Source organism: Cyprinus carpio, chromosome B8, assembly GCF_018340385.1.
Source record: "Cyprinus carpio isolate SPL01 chromosome B8, ASM1834038v1, whole genome shotgun sequence".
Taxonomy (NCBI): Eukaryota; Metazoa; Chordata; class Actinopteri; order Cypriniformes; family Cyprinidae; genus Cyprinus; species Cyprinus carpio.
Genome location: NC_056604.1, coordinates 15,210,144 through 15,230,208, shown reverse-complemented (window position 1 = coordinate 15,230,208; position 20,065 = coordinate 15,210,144). Strand labels below are relative to the sequence as shown.

The 20,065-nt window shown below is 35.8% G+C and overlaps 5 protein-coding genes across 5 annotated transcripts; 2 read left to right on the top strand and 3 right to left on the bottom strand.

Moving 5' to 3' along the window:
• Positions 1–256: 256 nt before the first annotated feature.
• Positions 257–1,765, bottom strand: LOC109109357 (taste receptor type 2 member 30-like). The gene has a single exon (XM_019122487.2). It carries the CDS (start codon positions 1,616–1,618, stop codon positions 653–655), a length of 966 nt encoding a protein of 321 aa, XP_018978032.1. The 5' UTR covers positions 1,619–1,765; the 3' UTR covers positions 257–652.
• Positions 1,766–4,458: 2,693 nt separating this feature from the next.
• p2rx7 (purinergic receptor P2X, ligand-gated ion channel, 7) lies at positions 4,459–10,924 on the top strand. Its single transcript, XM_042729923.1, has 13 exons — positions 4,459–4,647; positions 4,831–4,978; positions 5,128–5,199; positions 5,357–5,429; positions 5,637–5,730; positions 6,357–6,437; positions 7,557–7,698; positions 8,327–8,463; positions 8,533–8,623; positions 8,703–8,768; positions 8,847–8,951; positions 9,098–9,205; positions 10,031–10,924. Exons 1-13 carry the CDS (start codon positions 4,529–4,531, stop codon positions 10,583–10,585), a joined length of 1,791 nt encoding a protein of 596 aa, XP_042585857.1. The 5' UTR covers positions 4,459–4,528; the 3' UTR covers positions 10,586–10,924.
• Positions 10,574–14,412, bottom strand: p2rx4b (purinergic receptor P2X, ligand-gated ion channel, 4b). Its single transcript, XM_042729924.1, is given in 12 exon segments — positions 10,574–11,240; positions 11,324–11,431; positions 11,536–11,601; positions 11,692–11,785; positions 11,857–12,016; positions 12,467–12,612; positions 12,708–12,788; positions 12,875–12,971; positions 13,069–13,141; positions 13,230–13,301; positions 13,427–13,574; positions 13,907–14,412. Coding segments are annotated over 12 exon segments (1,296 nt in total). The 5' UTR covers positions 14,122–14,412; the 3' UTR covers positions 10,574–11,204.
• A 70-nt stretch (positions 14,413–14,482) lies between these two features.
• Positions 14,483–16,192, bottom strand: LOC109109358 (small nuclear ribonucleoprotein Sm D3). Its single transcript, XM_019122488.2, has 4 exons — positions 16,056–16,192; positions 15,658–15,803; positions 14,801–14,993; positions 14,483–14,661 (listed from the first exon to the last, which is right to left on the bottom strand). The coding sequence occupies exons 2-4, from the start codon at positions 15,781–15,783 to the stop codon at positions 14,597–14,599; spliced, it is 384 nt and encodes a 127-aa protein (XP_018978033.2). The 5' UTR covers positions 15,784–15,803; positions 16,056–16,192; the 3' UTR covers positions 14,483–14,596.
• Positions 16,193–16,505: 313 nt separating this feature from the next.
• On the top strand, positions 16,506–19,880 carry gucd1 (guanylyl cyclase domain containing 1). The gene is made up of 6 exons (XM_019121855.2): positions 16,506–16,867; positions 17,254–17,335; positions 17,414–17,579; positions 17,859–17,950; positions 18,675–18,916; positions 19,750–19,880. The coding sequence occupies exons 1-6, from the start codon at positions 16,792–16,794 to the stop codon at positions 19,839–19,841; spliced, it is 750 nt and encodes a 249-aa protein (XP_018977400.1). The 5' UTR covers positions 16,506–16,791; the 3' UTR covers positions 19,842–19,880.
• Positions 19,881–20,065: the final 185 nt, after the last annotated feature.

Here is a 20,065-nt window from a genome sequence, read left to right as displayed (position 1 = left end):
GTCTTTAGCTATTTTCAGTTGTTCAGGAACATAATTTTTTATTGATATTTTTCACAGTTCAGTAAAATATGATTACATGTCTGTCAACATAGATCACAAGACAAAAAAAAGGTTTTATTATCACAGCAAAGATATATTCATTACTCTACATAATGTGACTAGAAAAAAAAATATTTGAATAAATTATTAAACAAATACTAACTTGATTCTAGTTATGTAACCCGACTGCAAAAGAAAACATAAATATTTTAAGAGTTGGTGACATCATAAAATGTGAATCTAACAAAAACTTTTGTAGAAATTTAAAAAATTAAGCATGAAGGTCCATGCCTAAACATAACTACATTATCAGATCATACAAAAACATAAGAGTGAGATTCAAACAAATTAGCCACCAAATCACCAAAATATAAAAATAGTTAAGAATTGCTATGAATCTGTGTTGACTGACTATTCAGCAAACTGTAGTATTAAGTCAATCAATTAGTAACAGTTACAAGTTTTTTATTTAGCAGATGATTTCATATAAAAGTGACTAAATCTTAATTTTATGTTTGTGTTATTACTTACTATTACTTTATTTTTAAGTGACTAAAAACATTAAGTGTTTGATTTTAAGAATTCAAGTCCCTGAAGTAAACTTTTTATCATATCAAACATCCTCTGTCACAACTGTCTGGCTTCTGCTACCTTGTTCCTCTGCCTTCCTACAGCAGAACAGACTCCAGAGCTTCTCTTTCAGATACCTGTTTGAAGCTGTCAGAAGGAGAGAAGTCATGCCACTATAAAAACTAAAGGCACTGGCTAAGATGTGGTAGGTGATAGGTTGCCCGATTAACCTTATAATGATAAACAAAGCCACGATACACAGAGTGGACATATAAACTCCCACCAGGGAGACGGTGATCTTGCACACCAGGAGGTACGAGTCAGATCCCTGCACCTGGGTCTGGTTCTTCTTGAGAGCCAGCGTGTGGGCGCATAGATGAACCACCATTCTGATAGAGGTGGGCAGCATGATCATCAGAGGGATCGGGCAGAGGAGGCAAATAATTGCAGCAGCGTATGCGTTTGCATTCATCTGTATAGTGAAGGAGGGCATTGGACACGTCAAGTTGCCGATGTCATTCACATTGTAATTTTTTTCCATTGAATCTGCAGCGTCGAGTGAGAACATAGGAAAGAACAACAAGGAGGATAACACACAGCTCAGCAGCACTGCAGCATTGATCACAGAGGAGATGTTCCTCTTCAGTGCTCGGAAGCACTCAGAAGAGAAATTCACAACTTTGATGCAGTAGAAGAGACTCAGCCATGCAATGGCCCAGAAGCTGATGAAGCTGCAACTCATCATTAGATATATTTCAGTCCGAATAGATAAAGGATATGGCCTGATGCACCAAATCAGGGAATTCTGAAAGACACCAACTACCATTGCAAAGGTGGCGAGTACCAAGATAATGTTGTTGATGGAGATGACGTTTAGGATCAAACCGACAGTCTGAATGCTCCTTGTCTTCACTTGCTGTTGTATAGTAAAAATAAGGTTAAATATGTTTCCAGAAGTACCAACTATCAGAAGTGCGACAAAAAAAAGAACTTGCCCAACGAGGGTCATGATGGTGCTCTTCAGAGAGGGAAGCACACAAAGTAGAGTCCTGCACTGATGTGAGGTTTGGTGAGATGTGCATTGTCTTATGTAGAAACAGGGACTCAATCTCTTATGCAAAGTGACTTTGTGTGGGTGAATCAGAGTAGGCTTTGTTCAAAGCTGAAAACACAAATTAGGTAAAATGAGAGAAATGCACCATGTTTACTACAGTTCAGATCACACAAACCTAGGGAAAACAAGATCATTTGTGAATTTACTATATTATCTCTATTTTTCACTTATGGTGAATATAAAGCTCATGCGTGTCACTTATACACGACTGCAATTGTTGTCATATGTATATGTAACAATCAGTATTGAATGTTCATGTAATCAGTGTGCAGAATTTGCCTATTCAAATATTGTTTGTTTGCTATTTAGACATAGTTGGAATCATGTTGGATAAAATGCAATCTGTACAATTTTACTATGCAAATATCCTAAGATGTGGGGACTTAACTTTTCCACTCTCAAGTTTCTCCATTGTCATGCACAGGATAATGGTTGGAGTATTTTGATGAAACATAAAAAAGAAACTCAGAATTTAACCTTCTGTGCATGGTGTTAAATAAACTAAATTAGGTTTGGCCTTTATAATGTAAATTCATAGCAAATTCACATTCAGATACCGTTCAAATTTTTTAAATTGTTTTCAAAGAAATTAATTATTTCAGCAAAGATGGGTTAAACTGATCAAAAGTGACATTGCAGATATTTATAATGTTATGAAAGATTTTCAAATAAAACTTTATATTAATCAAAGAATACTGAAAAGAATACATAACAAAAATATGAAGAAACACAACTGTTTTTTAAGCAGCAAATCAGCATATTAGAATGATTTCTAAAGGATCATGTGACACTAAAGAGTAATGGCTGCTGAAAATTCAGCTTTGCCAGGAATTGCATTATTTTAAATTTCACAGTATTACTGTTGTACTGCATTGTTGTTCATATAAATGAGCCTGCATAAGAGACTTTTTTCAAAAATATAAATTTTTTAATTTAAAAAAAATCTTATTTTAGGCAGGAATAATCCTTGTATTTATGACGTCCTTCTTGACGTTGTCAAAGAATGAACTTGAAATGTTTTGTTTTTGGGGCCACTGTGAATGGTATGAAAATATAATAAAAATATTTTAAATATAAAGGCCTATTATATATACATAAATTGAAATATATACATTATCATTTAAAATAATGAAAAATATAACTTTTCATCTTACAAGTTAAAATTAAAAAAGAGAAAGAATGGAATTCCGCCGTAGGAAAAAAAAATAGCCTAGTTGTTTAAAATGTACAGTAAAAAATTAGAATATCATGAAAAAGGTAAATTTTTTTGTCACTCATTTCAGAAAGTGAAACCCATATATTATATAGATTAATTACACATAGAGTGAAATATTTCAAGCCTTTATTTCTTGAAATTTTGATGATTATGGCTTACAGATAATGAAAACCCAAAATTCAGTGTCTCAGAAAATTAGAATATTGTGAAAAAGTTCAATATTGGAAAGTCATGGTGTCACACCCTAATCAGCTAATTACCTCAAAACACCTGCAAAGGTTTCCCGAGCCTTTAAATGGTCTCTCAGTCTGGGTCAGTAGGCTACACAATCATGAGGAAGACTGCTGACTTGACAGATGTCCAGAAGACAGTCATTGACAAATGTCGCATTCCTCAATGTCAATCCACTCCTGAACCAGAGACAACGTCAGAAGCCTCTTACCTGGGCTGTGGAGAAAAAGAACTAGACTGTTGCTTAGTGGCCCAAAGTCCTCTTTTCAGATGAAAGTAAATTTTGCATTTCATTTGGAAATCAAGGTCCCAGAGTCTGGAGGAAGAGTGGAGAGGCACAGAAACCATGTTGCTTGAAGTCCAGTGTGAAGTTTCCACAGTCAGTGATGATTTGGGCTGCCATGTCATCTGCTGGTGTTGGTCCACTGTGTTTTCTGAAGTCCACAGTCAATGCAGCCATCTACCAGGTAATTTAAGAGCACTTCATGCTTCCTTCTGCTGCAGCTTTATGGACATGCTGATTTCATTTTCCAGCAGGACTTGGCACCTGCCCACACTGCCAAAAGTACCAAAAGCTGGTTCAATGACCATGGTGTTACTGTGCTTGATTGGCCAGCAAACTCGCCTGACCTGAACCCCAAAGAGAATCTACGGGGTATTGTCAAGAGGAAAATGAGAGACGCCAGACCCAACAATGCAGATGACCTGAAGACCACTATCAAATCAACCTGGGCTTCCATAACACCTGAGCAGGGCCACAGGCTGATTGCCTCCATGCCACACCGCATTGATGCAGTAATTCATGCAAAAGGAGGCCCAACCAAGTACTGAGTGCATAGAAATGAACATACTTTTCAGAAGCATGACGTTTCTGTTTAAAATATCAATTTTTTTTATTGATCTTATGTAATATTCAAATTTTCTGAGACACTGAATTTTTGGTTTTTATTATCTGTAAGCCATAATCATCAAAATTTCAAGAAATTAAGGCTTGAAATATTTCACTCTATGTGTAATGAACTTATATAATATAAGGGTATCACTTTCTGAAATGAGTGACAAAAATATTTTCATGATATTCTAATTTTTTTAGATGTACCTGTATTTAAAATAATGTTAAAGACAGAGAAGGCATGATTCCAAGATGAAAGTGGATATAATGTAGCCTCATAAATTTTGAATTCGTTAGTCTCAGTGAACAGTCTTTCTCCGTCCGTCCCAAGAAAGAGAGTGGCAAATAGGTTAACTGTCTTCCGAAAGACCATGTGACCTCCTCCTCCTGCGCAGCGCGAGCTCAGCACAGCACAGCTTGCACCCGCACGCAGTCATCGTGCCCTGAGTGTTTACAAGTCACCGCCATGCCTTGCACTTTGCTGAACCTCTGTGAATATGACACGCAAAAACTCGTCAAAATCAAGAGCGTCAGACTTGGGTCGCTGAAATGGACATTAAACGGAGTTATCTTGATGTTCATTTGGTAAGTGTTTGTGTCATTTGTTTCTTGCATGTCGCCCCCGCATCATTTAACAAAAGCTCATTCATGTACAATCACTGCCAGTGAGTCATTTACACGTGATATTATGTGTTTACATGTAGCCTGCTGACCAACGTAGATTCTTGATTCGAAGTATCAAGTTAATGTAATGTCTTTACTTTCCAGTATCATGATGTTATGGAATAAAGAATATCAAGAGTATGATCTTGTAGTGAGTTCTGTTACCACAAAGGTTAAAGGAGTGGCAAAGGTAACTATACCAGACATTGGAGAAGTTGTGTGGGATGTTGTGGACTACAGCGGACCATATCAGGTAACAGTACACCATTTATTATTATTATTTTTCATGCCACAAAAACAGATATATGCTCATTCCAGTGACTCTTAAAAACGAGGTAGTAAGTTAAGATAATAAGTCAAACAAATAAAAGTAATAACGTTGTTCTTGTTTTGTTTTGTCAGGGAAGAAACTCCTTTTTTGTGGCGACAAATGTCATTGTAACAAAGAACCAAAAACAAGGTAAATGCCCCGAGGTAAGTGCAGCTATTCTAATTTCAGTTTATTTGGTAATACAATAAAAAATGTTTCTTAAGCATTAAAAAATGCTCTTTTTGTGTGTGTTTCATTAACCAATACCATTTTAAACCAAATATAATCCATTCAACAGATGGTTTTATGTTCCCACTTCAGGTTCTACCACATGGGAAACTGTGTCGAACAGATAAAGACTGTGAGAAAGGGTTTTCTGACCAACGTAGCCATGGTAATGTTATATAAAGAAACAATTTTAAGTCATACAGCTTGAGAGGAAGTATTTCGATGTCAGACCAATCTTATTTTGATATGAAATTAAATGTTGAATTGTTTTAATATTCGAATAACACTACCCAAGCTGTATTTTATTTCATTGAAAATTGTTATTGGATATTTTTGCATGATCTGAGGTTTGTTCCTGTGTGTTTGTTTTTAGGTGTTCAAACGGGTGCCTGTGTGAAGTTAGATGTACTAAAGAAAACATGTGAAATTACAGCTTGGTGCCCCATCGAGAAGAAGAGGAATCCCAGGTGCTGCAACGTGATTTATATTAATTTAATTTATATTATTTAATTTATATTAAAGAGATAGTTTTAATATAACATTTTGTCATCATTTACTTATTCTTGTGTCGTTCCAAACCTGTATGTAACACATGCAGATATTATGTTAGTATAAAAATGTTTTTGTCCATATAATGAAAGTCAGCGAAGTCTCAAATGACTTTCATTGTATGTTCCAAAGAAACCTGAGACATTTTTCATTATAAATAAGAAAGTCATGCTGGTTTGGAATGACATGAAGTTGAGTAAATGATGTTGAATATTATTTTTTTGGTGAACTGTACCAGTTTCATGCCAGTATTTTTTCATAATTGAAAATTTCATAGGATTGACTCTTGATTGACTGCATTCTGTTGTTTGTTAATTAAGATTTAAACTTACTGTGACAGCAAACCTATTTGGCAATAGAAAACAGCTCATCATCAGCTATGCTGCAAAATGAATTAAAAACAGTTGACACTGCAGTTCAAAGCTACCAATGCCACCAAAGAGACATTTGAGGAATCTGTTTGAGGAAGTTGCAGTTTTATATGAACAGAGATTTCGGTGAACGGAAGTTTTTTTATGTCAGGTTTTCATTTCTGTTTCCCCAGGCCTGCTCTTTTGGCATCTGCAGAAAATTTCACTGTGATGATCAAGAATAACATCAGATTTCCAGCATTTAATTACATAAGGTAGTACACAAGTTTCATAGTTACAAATGCTATTATATTTACTGTACAAATGTTGGTGCACTAACATACTTAATGGGTTCCACTGTATTAAGGTGTCCTTGTTACAGTGTAATTATACATTTAGGTACTGAGTAATATGAATTAACTACATGTACTTACTATATTGTTAGGGTTAGGATTAGGGTTTGGTTTAGGGTTACTTGCATGTAATTATGCATAATTTATTGTTATTATAATAGTAAGTGCATGTAACATGTAACAAGGACACCTTAAAATAAAGTGTGAACTGTTAGCAGTAACAATAACAATATAGCCTGAACCCACCCAGAGAACTCCCCCTATCCCTAGTATGGGATGAGAATAGATTAAAGGGTTTCTCCACCCCAAAATGAAACTTTTGTCATTAATCACTCACCCCCATGTTGTTCCAAACCCATAAAACCTTTGTTCGTCTTCGGAACACAATTTAAGATGTTTTGAATGAAAACCGGGAGGCTTGTGACTGTCCCATAGACTGCCAAATAACTTGCACCGTTAAGGTCCAGAAATGTATGTAAGACATCGTCAGAATAGTCCATCTGCCATCAGTGGTTCAATCTGAATTTTATGAAGTGATAAGAATACTTTTTGTAAGCGAAGAAAACAAAAAAAACGTATCACTTACAAAAAGTATTCTCGTCGATTCATAAAATTCAGATTGAACCACTGATGGCAGATGGACTATTCCGAAGATGTCTTTCATACTTTTCTGGACCTTGACATTGTAATTTACTTGGCAGTTAATGGGACACTCATAAGCCTCCCAGTTTTCATGGGGGTAAGTGATTAATGACAAAATTCTCATTTTGGGGTGGAGTAACCCTTTAAAAGTGAGGAGTTGGGGTGGAGGAGGGATGCCGTGTGTGTGTTTTTATTTATATATATATATATATATATATATGTATTGTGCTAGTTAGGATGATTAGCTAAACGAATAACACCTGTGCCAAATTGGTTGATTATCTGATCATGCTCCTCCCAAACCTTGTTAATAAAACATCCTTAAATGCAGAAGGAAGCTCCGTATATTCAGTATTCAAAAACTGATAATACAATCATCCATTTATGTTTTTCTCTTAGAAGAAACATCCTGTCTGAAATGAAAGACACTGAACTTAAAGGTTGCATTTATAACCGTTACAAAAATCCATACTGCCCCATTTTCCGTTTGGGAGACATTGTGAGTGAGGCCAAAGAGAAGTTTTCAGAGATAGCAGTGGAGGTAAAACCTTTCTTTCCAAGCACATTGGGACATACACTACCAGTCAAAAGTTTGGGATCTGTAAGATTATTAATGTTTTTTAAAGACGTTTATTCTGCTCATCAAGGATGCGTTTATTTGATTAAAAAAAAACGAAAAAAAAAAAACGGTAATATTGTGAAATATTATTACTATTTAAAATAAAGATTTTATTACTATTACTTTTTTACTTTTTATTCATCAGAGTATTCTGAATTTAAGTCTTTAGTGTCTTATGATCTTTCAGAAATCATTCCAATACAGTATGCTGATTTGGAGCTCAAGAAACATTTCTTATTATTATCAATGTTGAAGACCATTGTGCTGCTTAATATAGGCTATTGTGGAATCAGTGATCTGTTATTTTCATATAAAGTTCGAAAGAACAGCATTTATTTAAAATGGACGTCTTCTGTAACATTATGAATGTCTTTACTGTCATTTTTGATTAGTTTAATGCATTTTTGCTGAATAAGAGTATTAATTTCTTTAAATAAAAATCTTACTGACCACAAAAATTTGAACAATAGTGTGTTTGTGTAATTTAGTTGCAAAGTAGGCTAGTAAATTGTTGTCAGTTTTTACATTGCTGGTAGTATCCGCTCCACAGGGTGGTGTGATCGGGATCCAGATCAACTGGGACTGTGACCTGAACCACATCTTTCACAGCTGTCTGCCCAAATACTCATTCCGTCGCTTGGATGAAAAAGAAAGCAACCGAACCTTGTACCCTGGGCTCAATTTCAGGTGTGAACAGCTTAAATCATATTGAAAATATGTAAACTCTGTGATATTTAAATTCATTATTTCGTGTAGATTTGCAAGATACTCTACAGTGAATGGTGAGCAGCAGAGAACGCTCTTTAAAATGTATGGGATTAGGTTTGATGTGATGGTGTTTGGGAAGGTGAGATTATATTATAATATATTGTCATTCCTTTGCATGTTAACTTTAGCATATAAAAGGTTCTCTAAATTCTTCGCAGGCTGGAAAGTTCAGCATCATTCAGCTAATCATCTACATTGGATCTACGCTCTCGTATTACGCTCTTGTGAGTAACCCTTAAACACTCAGCAAGTCAGAAAAGTGTTTGAAGTAATGAAATGTTTACCATTGAGTTTGTCTTTAGACAACACTATTCCTGGACTGGCTTATTGGGACTGGCTGTTACTCAAAAGAGGCAAAACAGAACTACACTGAGAGGAAGTTTGAGGCCATACAGGACCGAGAAGAGGTGAACACACCTTAGAAACTAAAAAACTAAACTGTGTGCAGTTTTTTTTTTTTTTTATCATTGTTAATGCTTTACACAGGCTAAATATAGCTTAAACTGATATTCTGTATACATGAATATAGCATTTAGTGTTGTGTTTGTTGCAGTGCTTCCTTTGTGTGTCATTTGTGGATGAGGATCAGTTAAGGGTGGTGAAAAAATCCAGAAAGAAAAGACTACAGGAGACAAAACCCCTTTCCTTACACCAGCGCAAAGTAAGCCGAGTTCCTCATATTATATTGTCCCATACTTGCCAGTTAATTAATACTTGTTATTAAACATTCAAAAAAGCATTTTGTATTTTCTAAAGCTGAATTAAAGGATTAGATCACTCAGAAAGAAAGTTCTGTCGTCATTTACTCATCTTCATGTCATTCCTTGCTTTCTTCTGCAGAACACAATGAATTCAATACAATGGCAGTATATCCTGACTCACTTTTACACTGATAAAGCACCCAGAAGTGTCAGCAAACACTGTGGCTCACTAATCATTTCTCAAGTCCTCAGATTGCTTTTGGTGAAAAGCACCCTGATATTTAAATAATGATATTGTAAAATCATAAATGGCAATAAATATTTTGATTGGAAAGACATCTTTTAGAATGGTTTGCCACCATTATTTTTCTGGTAAAATTGTGAAAATGGTCAGAAACTTACCATTTTTTGCTAACATACGTGTGTTAACAATATGCGTGTTTTATGAGTGTTTTAAGAGTCAATATGTACTGACATTGTATGAAATTCATTAAATTATTTTCTAACAGTGTTAGGTTAATTAGTTAATGATTTAATGATAAGATAATGAGAGTTAATGATGACTTTCATTTTCATCAATGAATTTTAATATTTGGTCAGACTGATTTTGTTATGCATTATATGGTATTGCATTAAGTAAAAAAAAAAATGTTTAATTTAAAATTATTTATTAAAGTAGGTTTATTTATTTTTTTATGTTTTATCAGTTAACATTTTATATAATTTCAAATCATGATTTTTTTGGTTTCAGCAAACTGTAATAACCCTGGTCTGTTCTCTTTCAGAATGATTTGGCGAGCATGAAGACTCTGATGAGTGTTCTGCAGTGCTGTCAAAGCAGAAGTGAACCTTTACAGAACAGCCAGAGTGGTGAGCTAAAAGTGGATGAAAACCTTCCCAGAAGTCACAGAAGCAGACAAAGCACTGACACGCCATTACTGGAGATGCCACACTCTGGGTGTCCAGCCTGGTGTCAGTGTGGCTGCTGCCGGCCTTCCGACTCCTTGCAGGAGCAGCTATGCTGTCGGTCGAGGAAAGGACGCTGCATAACCTCCTCCCCGCTCTTTTCAACACTGGTTGTCAGTCGTTCCGTCCTGGAGACCACTTTGTTCTATGTGGATCCCCTAGCGGAGCTGCGTGAGCATACTCAGCTGCGCCGTGGGGCCTATGCTCAATTCATTAGATGGCGCTTTGGTGACAGCACACCTAGAGATGCTGTTCCAGTAATACCCAGTTGCTGTATATGGAGGATAAGAGCAGAATACCCCAGCCCTGATGGGAAATACAGTGGCCTTAGACTCTATCAGGCCGTACCGTCTCAGACAGACTTCAATAGATAAGACTTTATTCAATTTATGATTAGACATTCAATCATAAATGGCAATGCCGAAAACTAATGATATAAACCACAATCAATAATACAGAATATGATTAGTGATTTTAAAAAATTTCAACCAGTAAAGCAACCAAATTATGTATCTCATTAACCACAAAAAAATGCTGTCAGTATGTTTTTACTAACACAGATGCCTTTGAACTTAAATGAAGAGGCCAAGCATGTACAGCCAACCTGATTTCCCAATCATTTTAAGTGTGATTAAACACTGATACACTCACAAACTAATGAATAAAAATTATATTATATTCAAATGTGATGGAAAAACAAAGGTTAGTATACATTACCATTCAAACATTTGTGGTCAGTTTTTTTTTTTTAAAGGGAAAAAAAAAGCATATGAAAAAGTTATATTTGAAATGTATAGTAGAAAACAGTTATTTTATATTGTGATAATATTTACTGTATATTTTATCAAATAAATGCAGGAATGTTGACTAAGAGACTTCTCTAAACAAGTTTACCAGCCTCAAACTTTTGGAGTAGTGTATATATTGGATATATACAAGAACATATTGAGTTTTACTGGTTTTAAGAGCGATGAAAGTGTTCAGCTCACTCCATCATGGAGTCCCATATGAGATTGTCTCCATGGAGCTCTATAACAGTATAAAATATAATTTTTATAAGAAGTAAAATTTTGTGTACATTTAAAAAGAAAAAAAAAACATTTTTAACTTACCAGTGGCACACTATCACCGTTTTGGTTTAAGTGAATAAATTTATGTTTGGCATAGAGGTCACGGTCCTTCATACAAGTAAGCATGACCCAGTCACAAACAGCAGTCACCTGGAGAAGTTCAGGAACAACATGATAAGTATTGAGCCAAAGGCATTTTACTCAAATAGGTGTCTTTGGGAAAAAAAGGAAAAAACAAAAAAAAAACAGCTTACCAAACTAAGAAAGGAAAGCGTGGCACCAAGATTGACAATAGTGGGCACAATATTGAATTTACCAGCCTGCAGAGACCATTAGAGATTAACTGATAATGAAAATCAAATAAATAGATGCTAGTTATTATTTTTTTATTAGTAGACTAGTAGACAAACCATCCCAAACACAATGACATCAAAGCGGATTCCAAAGGCCTTTATCAATGTCCGTGTTTCAGTGCTTTCATTGGTTTTATAATATTTTGCAAATCTGTGGGAAAGAACAAATTTGTTACCCTCTAGCTTTACAATCAAAAATCAAAAAAGTTAAACTGCATTTACCGGAAATTGTAGCCAGGGGCAACATTATTTTCAGGATTTTTGTTGTCCAGTCTGCTAAAAGAATACTTGGGAATGCAGAAACGTTCTGGGAAGTCCAAGTCACAATTCCAGTCAATGAAAATCCCAATAATACCACCTCAACATTAAAACACACTGTCAACTACAGTACTTCTATAAATATAAATGTAAGTAACATACTAATCTAAATACACTACACTTCAAAAGTTCAAGGTCAAAAATATACAAAAACAATATTTTTACTATTTAATAACTATTTTCAGTATTTAAATATTTTAAAATGTAATTTATTCCTGTGATGGCAAAGCTGAATTTTCAGTTTCACATGATCCATCAGAAATTATTCTAATATGCTGATTTGATGCTCAAGAAACATTTATTGTAAGTGTTGTTTTGTATCAATGAAACAAAAATCTTTTATAACATTATAAATGTCTTTGCTGTCACTTGTGATAAATTTAATGCATCCTTGCTGCATAAGTATTCATTTAAACATTTTTGACAGTTTGTGTATATATATATATATATATATATATATATATATATATATATATATATATATAATACAGATATACAGCTTTATTGAAGATACAGACTTTAAGAGCCATGACGTTGAAGTCCTCTCCTGCCTCAGTTACCATGTCCCCCAGACGAAAAATAGGACAGTGTGGGTCTGTTTTACGATCAAACGTACAGTTTTTTAAGTATGTGGAGTTGATGTGATGCAGAATGTTTCGCCTAGAAATAACACAAAACAATAAATTCACTAGCACACTAACATTTGGAATTCCAGTCAATGAATTCTAAATGCAGACTAAAATGCATGAACTTACTTTCTAAATTTGAACTTCGGATATTGTACATTGTTTTTGATGAGCACTGTAAAGTCCTCTGCTGCACCTAGAAGAGCAGGTCTGTAAAATCACAGACTATATTAATATTCATAGTTTCAATTGAGCAAAGGTCATCAAACTTGCCCACTTTTGCTAAAGACACTCACTTTGGAATGACGGTGTCATTTTCAAGCGGACACCATGCCTGCACCTCACAGGTTTTGATCGTATCAGAGTACTGCACACAACGTCCAGTCTGAACACCTAAGAGGAGGAACACAGTTCAGCCACTGACTTACAGCTTACATCAGAAACAATGTGAATTATTACGCAGTACTGTTGAGAGAACATAAACGCATACCATTGCCATGGACTTCACTGTATCCCTCTTTGCAGTCGCTGTCAGATTCACACTTAGTGACTTCACTCGGAATCTGTAAAAATGAATCATTTGTTATCCAACATGCAACGTTCTCTTCTTGTGTGAAAATGGACAAAACATATGGAAGTGTTCCATCGTACCTCAGGACACTTGCTTTGTCTCTGGCCTAGAGTCGGAATCACATTTGTTAACACAAAGAAAGTGTTTTCTCCCTACCAAATGAATAAAAACAAGGCTGATTGAATCTGGAATTCATTTCTACAAAAAGCATATGGACAAACAAAACAACTCTGAGAGAAACTATTCTGCTGGGTTTCTGTCAATCAAATGTAGATACCTGGGGTGGGATAACATATTCAGGTACGTCCCAAACATGAACCCCCGTAGCGGATGAATTGGTCCAAATATTTCCTTTCACCTTTGTGCTGACCGAGCTGATCACGGAGTCTGTGTCCTGGTAAGCGCGCTGAACCCAGCAGACATATCTTTACAGTATAATGCAGATATGGAGTTAGGCTAAACCATCAGGACTGCATTACATTCCAAGAGCACAACACGCTTAAACATGGGTGTAAAAGCACATACATTTATTGTAACAACAACAACTAAAAAAACTTTATTCTCAGTCACTAAGTTATTTATTTAGCCTAGACCAGAAATGGAAAACGGTTGGTTTTTAAATACCTTTACCTCAGGCTTTTTTAAGCTTTAATTACACTCTTATTCAAAGAGTCTTGAATTAGATGAATACAAGCAGATGCAATCAATATTTCTTCCAAAGTTCAAATGCTGTATGTTGTTGTAAAAATTTACTCACACAGCAACATAGGCGATGATCAAAAACTGGATCAGTCTGAAAAGGGCTCCCACACCTTTGTTATTAATAACCAGCATAACATTGGTTTCATAACCAAAGAGACATTGGAGGCAAATACTGCAGCAGTTTTTACAGCCCATTCCTGAAGAAATGTCCACTATGAACCGCAGTACTTGATGTAAGGTCAGAACACTCTGTGTCAGCCTGTAGTACATCTACTACACTTTTCAATAGAATTTACATAAGCTTTGCATGTAATTTCTTATCATGCAGGATTAATGAAAGTATTAAGATATGCACTGCCAGCCTCCTGCAGACATTTGGTTAAACATCTGTTAGGTACCCAATAACATTTGTACTCCTCACATTTGCAAGCCAGTATCTATAACCATGTGAAAGTCATGTAAATCAAGTGGTTGAACACCCTCAGTCATGACCAGCAGCTCAATGGCTATAATTATTTAAGAAAATACATTAGTGGTCTCACTGTATTTGTTTCACTGTAGTGTCTTGTAATGGCTGCTGATATAGAAAGAACTATAAAAAATAAAATAAACACCAGAAAAACTCACAGAATCAGGAAAAATAGCAAAATCACCCATTTATTTCCCAAAGCATAAAATGAACTTTATAAAATACATCAGACCAAAATGTAAAAAAATAAAATAAAAAGAAGTTATCAACATAAAACTAGCGTCTCTTCTGGAACACGTTCCCTCGTCCCGGTCCTCCCCGGCCACGGCCTCTGGCAGCCACTGTGAAAACATTAATGCAAACTTAGTTTGATCGCTGTTTCAGTATCATCTTTATAAAAACAATATAAATCACTAATGTCACATTAATTCTCTAGTTTGATGTCAGACATGTGGGCTAGAGGAAAGAGGCTGTATATACCTTGGGCTTTGAGAATAGCTGCTTTTCCTCGACCTGCACCAGCAGCCTGATTTTTGTTCTTCATACTCTTTAACATAGGAGCATTTTTCAGCATGTCAGGAAGGATGAGGAACCTGATCTTACTGCCACGAATATACACCTGCTCCAGCTGAGATACACGGCCGTCCCTGTATGTGACTGTGATGTTTGGCATCTGGAGGACAGTTTAGAGAAAAAAAAGATAAAAACACCCTTTTCAACAAGAGACTGGTGTACTTTTGTACAAACCATGCACACGGGGCATAGCTTCTGGGTATGCAGGTGCATATGGGTCCTGGCGTATTGGGGGCCCGCCGAGCCGAGGGGGAACCTTTAATTGAAATGAGGGAACGAATAGAGCCCTGCACAGGTTCAGAATTCTCAGCCCGAGTCTGACCCGAGCCCGTGTCTTTTTTTCTCTCTCTCTTCTCCTTTATACAGCTGCTGTTGCAGCAAATAGGTTACTCCAGTATTGTTTTTTTAATGGCAAAATGGTTATATTTATTTTCGTTTCTTTAAGTTAATTTAGAAAATATGTTTGGAACATTTTATGTTTGTTAAATTCAATTTGTTTCTTTATAAAAGTAACGACCAAGCGGCCAGCAGCTGACTGAGTTGAGCAAATGTTTGATCAATTTAGGGGTTGGGGGGGGCGTACAAATTTGTTGCATATATACATATACATATACACACGCGCGCACGCGCGCGCGCACACACACAAATACATACAATGCAAGTACTGATAAGATAACTAAAAAAATAATTACATTAATAGACTTCTATGAGGAAATAATTAAAGAGACTTTCAGAAGATTAGTTTGCAGGAGAAATCTTAGTACCTGGCAGTTCATGTTGTCCTCAGCCTCGATCAGTTTGCCCCTGTAAACCTCCCCAGTGTTGGTTTCACAGGTGACTATGTGTCCCTCTGCTTCATGAAGAACTTTGATGGGCACTCCAATCGACATCTTAACAAACTATCTGTCAACTTTAAGAGAGAGAAATTAAGACGCCGCAGAGGACAAATAACTTCGATAAAAGATAAGTCTTTGCTTTCCGAGAAGGTGAAAACTAATGAAATGAATGGGTCAGACGGATCTTAACGCAAGTTTGTAAGCGAAATAAGCAAAATAAAAACACACGCATAACAAGAAGTAATAATTTAACAATAAACCTACAAATAAACGCAGACAGACACGACCCAGTTTTATCTTTCTTGAAGAAATTGATAAAAACTCACCCAAACGTGCACCGAACGACCACAGCCAGTTTTGTCTTCGGTGTTCAAATAGAATTTCCGGGGATTTTATTCTACTGGAGACACGTACTGCCACCTACCGGACTGAATGACACAACATCCAAACGGTAAAACCACGTAAAAAAAAAAAGAGATTTTACCTGATTTTTTTTGGGTAAATTTGTGATTAAATGAGTTCTTTCTATCACTAGGTATTTAGATATTAGTAAAAAGCCCTATAAGCATAGCAAATGAAACAATTCCTAAAAATTGCAATAGAATGAACCAAATTTAATCACAAATTTACTCTGCGCTTAAATGTAATAATAATACATTATATTAATAAAATTACTTGTATTTACTATATATATATATTTAAACAGAATTTTCACAAAAAATCTATAAATATTCTAGTTCGTCACTTTTTTGTCGAATCGAGGTGGAGTTGTACTGTCTTTTCTCGTCTTGCCAGCAGGGGGCGCAGTTCCGTGTGTTTTCAATGCGCCGACCCTCCCTGTGGTTCGGATTGACACAGAGGAAGTGAAACATTCATCCCTAGAAATGACCGCAAGGCGTGGGCTAAACGAGTCGTGTTTGTAACTGTTTCGCCGCTTTTCATTAACAGTCATTAAACAGCTTTCATTGAGCTGAAGATGGACAGATTTTAGCGAGTCCTATGTGGAGGACAAGAGGGCAACAGCTGTCCGGCTAACGTTAACCTAGCTAGCAGACAATCTTCATGATTCAAGCCCAGCTATTAAACATCACTGAAACACAACAACACAGAGAGACACACACCGGCTGCATCATGAACGGTGAGTTTGGGATAAATGAGGTTTAAACGGAAACGTCTTAGATGGCTGGAAACTGTGTGTAAAGTAACTAGCATTATAATCAATCGTGACCCTTCTCTAATATACAAAATACTCAACCCGGATATATTGAATTTAAAAGAACAGTTCATATATTATCCTCATGCTGCTTGTGTATAACTTTTCCAAGTTGTTATCACTCTCTTTTACCTGTTTATATTTTTTTTCTATTTTATATGCATAAAATACAACATAATGGTTTTATATAAGTTACCTCAGTTCACAACCAAAACTAATTTATCTTCAATACAACTTAATAATGCAACTTGGGTTGATGTGAACGCTGCTCAGTGACATTACCAGCTTCCTGTCTGACCTTGTTTTGCCAGATGATGTGATGTTAAACGTACCGGTCATCCGGCAGCTGTACCACTGGGATTGTGGCTTGGCCTGTTCGAGAATGGTACTAGAGTAAGTATGAATCCTCAGTGAGGTATTATGCACAGTTACGCTCATGGTAAATATTTAAACTCTTGTTTTTGTGCACAGGTATTTACATCCAGTAAGTGAGGAGGAATTTCAGAGAGCGTGTTTGGACTTGGAGTTTACGGAGAGCGTGTGGACTATTGACCTGGCTTATCTCATGTGTAAGCTGGGGGTCAGACACTGCTTCTGCACACAGACGCTCGGTGTGGACAAGGGCTTCAGGAACCAGGTGCCATCTGTTTTTCAAATCATGTGATACAGTCTTGATCACTGCAGATATAGTACCAGCTAAGTGTCACATACACCGCAGGAAAGAATGGATGTTTCAGTCCATTTTTCCAAGAAAATAGCATTAGTCAGGGCCGTTTTAACATTCATGTAAATAATATTCTTGATTTTATTTATGATTGAAGAGCTGAAATTTTAATCAAAGGATCATTTCGGACTCGAGAGTGTTCACCTGTGCATCTGAATAATTTTTCCATTTCTTGTGTTCTTCTGCATTTAGTCTTTCTACAAAAAGCATTTTGAGACGGAAGAGGACAGGGTGAATGAACTTTTTCTGAAGGCTGAAAGCAACGGAGTCCTGGTGAAAAAATGGTGAGGTTTCCCACACTTAACACATTTTTTCTTGTTTTTCTTTGTGCCGGTTAAAATCGTAATAGAAAATTTGGATATATAAAAAGAATTTCCATGCTTGAAAAATAATGGAAATGAATACAGTTGTTAAAAAAAAAAAAAAAAACATATTTAATGTGTATATAAAAAAAATAATAATAATAATCATATTATAAAGACTAAACTAAAAACATTCTATGCAGTAAAAAGGCACAACTAGAAAAGTCATGGAAACTAGTTGGTCAAAAAGCCATGCACAATATTGAACTTTTGGAAGTTATTACTATTGGCAATATTGTATATTTAATTATGCATAGCTCCTTTTTTTAAAATTAGATTTTTAGATTTAACTTGTTATCTTTAAAAAAAAAAGCTTTTATTAAATGCAAATTACATTGCTTTGAACACACACATTTTTATCAGTTTATGCACACTGTGGGAATCTAATCCATGCCCTTTGTGTTGTTAGTGCCATGCTCTACTGATTGGACTACATGGATGCTTAAAATATATTGAAAATCATAGTTTTTATGTTTGTTTGTTTTTTTTAAATTTAGACAAAACGGTGTCAAATTTAATAGTTGAGGGTATATAGTTCCAGTTTTGTTCACAAGTTTTCATTTCGAGATTATATCAAAACATATTCCAGTAAGATGAAACTCCTGTGCTGTGCATGAAGAAATCTGATCACATCTTGCTCTTGTAGCTCTGTTACGGTTCAGGAGATCCAGAGCCACCTGGAGCAGGGTCATGTGGCCATCGTGCTGGTCAATGCAGTGGTGCTGGTGTGTGAGCTGTGCGCCACACCTGTCAAATACTGCTGTTTCCTCCCTGTGGGTCAGAAGTGCTTTTGCAGGAAGCCAGATTACCAGGGCCACTTTGTAGTGGTGTGTGGATTTAACCAGAAAACTGGCAGCATCTTCTACAACAACCCCGCCTACTCGGACCGTATGTATTGTGAAGTTTTGACATTATTCTTAAAGACAGCACAAGCACACTGTTAATGCAAAACATCTAATAACACACACACACATAGGGTTTAAATGGTTAAATACATAATTATATTAATGAATATTAATTCAAATATTTAAATAAAAATACTTGGATACTTTTAATATTTTTTTGATTTTACATTTTCAAATACTTTTTTAAAGGCTACTTACATCTTACACCCAATAGCCTTATTTATTATAGTGTGTATTATGTTTTTTTTTTCATTAATAGTTACACCAAAAATGAAAATTTGCTAAAAAATGTACTCCGGCCATCCATGATGTAGATTGTTTGTTTCTTCATCAGAATAGATTTGGAGAAGTTTAGCATTACAGCACTTGCTTATCAATGGATCCTCTGCAGTGAATGGGTGCCGTCAGAATAAGAGTCTGAACAGCTGATTAAAAACATCACAATAATCCACGAGTAATACTCTATTCCACAAACAAACATTTTGTTAAATAAAAAGCTGAGTGTTTGTATGAAACCATTCCATCATTAAAGGCATTTTAACTTTAAACAGACTGGAGTCGTATGGATTATTATGTTTTTATCAGCGGTTTAGACTCTCATTCTGACGGCACCCATTCACTGCAGAGGATCCATTGATAAGCAAGTGATGTAATGCTAAATTTCTCCAACTCTGCTGAAGAAACAAACTCATGTACGTCTCAGTTGGTCTTAGAGTGTGTAAGTTTTCAGGAAATATTCATTTATGAGTAAAGTTTTTCTAATGATAATACAGAATCTTACACATTAAAATACATGCCCATATCTTTGATTGACAGGTGTGTGCTGCACAAGCTTTAGTAATTTCGAGGAGGCCAGAAGAAGCTACGGAACTGATGAGGATATTCTGTTCATCTACAAAGACGGCTGATTCTTGACAGCTTCTGAACGAATAAACATTCAAAACACCTTTTGCATCCACTGTGGTTGGCTGGGTAGCATTTTTGCCAACAGGAACCAGTGCTGCTGGCCAGTAGCAGGTAGTGTCACCTCTGGCTATGGTCTTCATTAGAGCTATAGCATCGCACAAAGCATTACTATGGTGCTACATTGGCCACAGAATGAAATATTCACACAAAAAGGAAAGGGAAATGC

Coding starts and splice junctions, on each gene's coding strand:
- LOC109109357 (XM_019122487.2), bottom strand. CDS start 1,618: ATGACCCTCGTTGGGCAAGTTCTTTTTTTTGTCGCACTTCTGATAGTT.
- p2rx7 (XM_042729923.1), top strand. CDS start 4,529: ATGCCTTGCACTTTGCTGAACCTCTGTGAATATGACACGCAAAAACTC. Junction 5,430..5,636: donor TTCTGACCAACGTAGCCATG/GTAATGTTATAT, acceptor GTTTGTTTTTAG/GTGTTCAAACGGGTGCCTGT. Junction 6,438..7,556: donor CCAGCATTTAATTACATAAG/GTAGTACACAAG, acceptor TTTTTCTCTTAG/AAGAAACATCCTGTCTGAAA.
- LOC109109358 (XM_019122488.2), bottom strand. CDS start 15,783: ATGTCGATTGGAGTGCCCATCAAAGTTCTTCATGAAGCAGAGGGACAC. Junction 14,994..15,657: donor AGGACAACATGAACTGCCAG/GTACTAAGATTT, acceptor ACTGTCCTCCAG/ATGCCAAACATCACAGTCAC. Junction 14,662..14,800: donor AGCTATTCTCAAAGCCCAAG/GTATATACAGCC, acceptor ATGTTTTCACAG/TGGCTGCCAGAGGCCGTGGC.
- gucd1 (XM_019121855.2), top strand. CDS start 16,792: ATGATTCAAGCCCAGCTATTAAACATCACTGAAACACAACAACACAGA. Junction 17,951..18,674: donor GGAGTCCTGGTGAAAAAATG/GTGAGGTTTCCC, acceptor TTGCTCTTGTAG/CTCTGTTACGGTTCAGGAGA. Junction 18,917..19,749: donor CAACCCCGCCTACTCGGACC/GTATGTATTGTG, acceptor TTTGATTGACAG/GTGTGTGCTGCACAAGCTTT.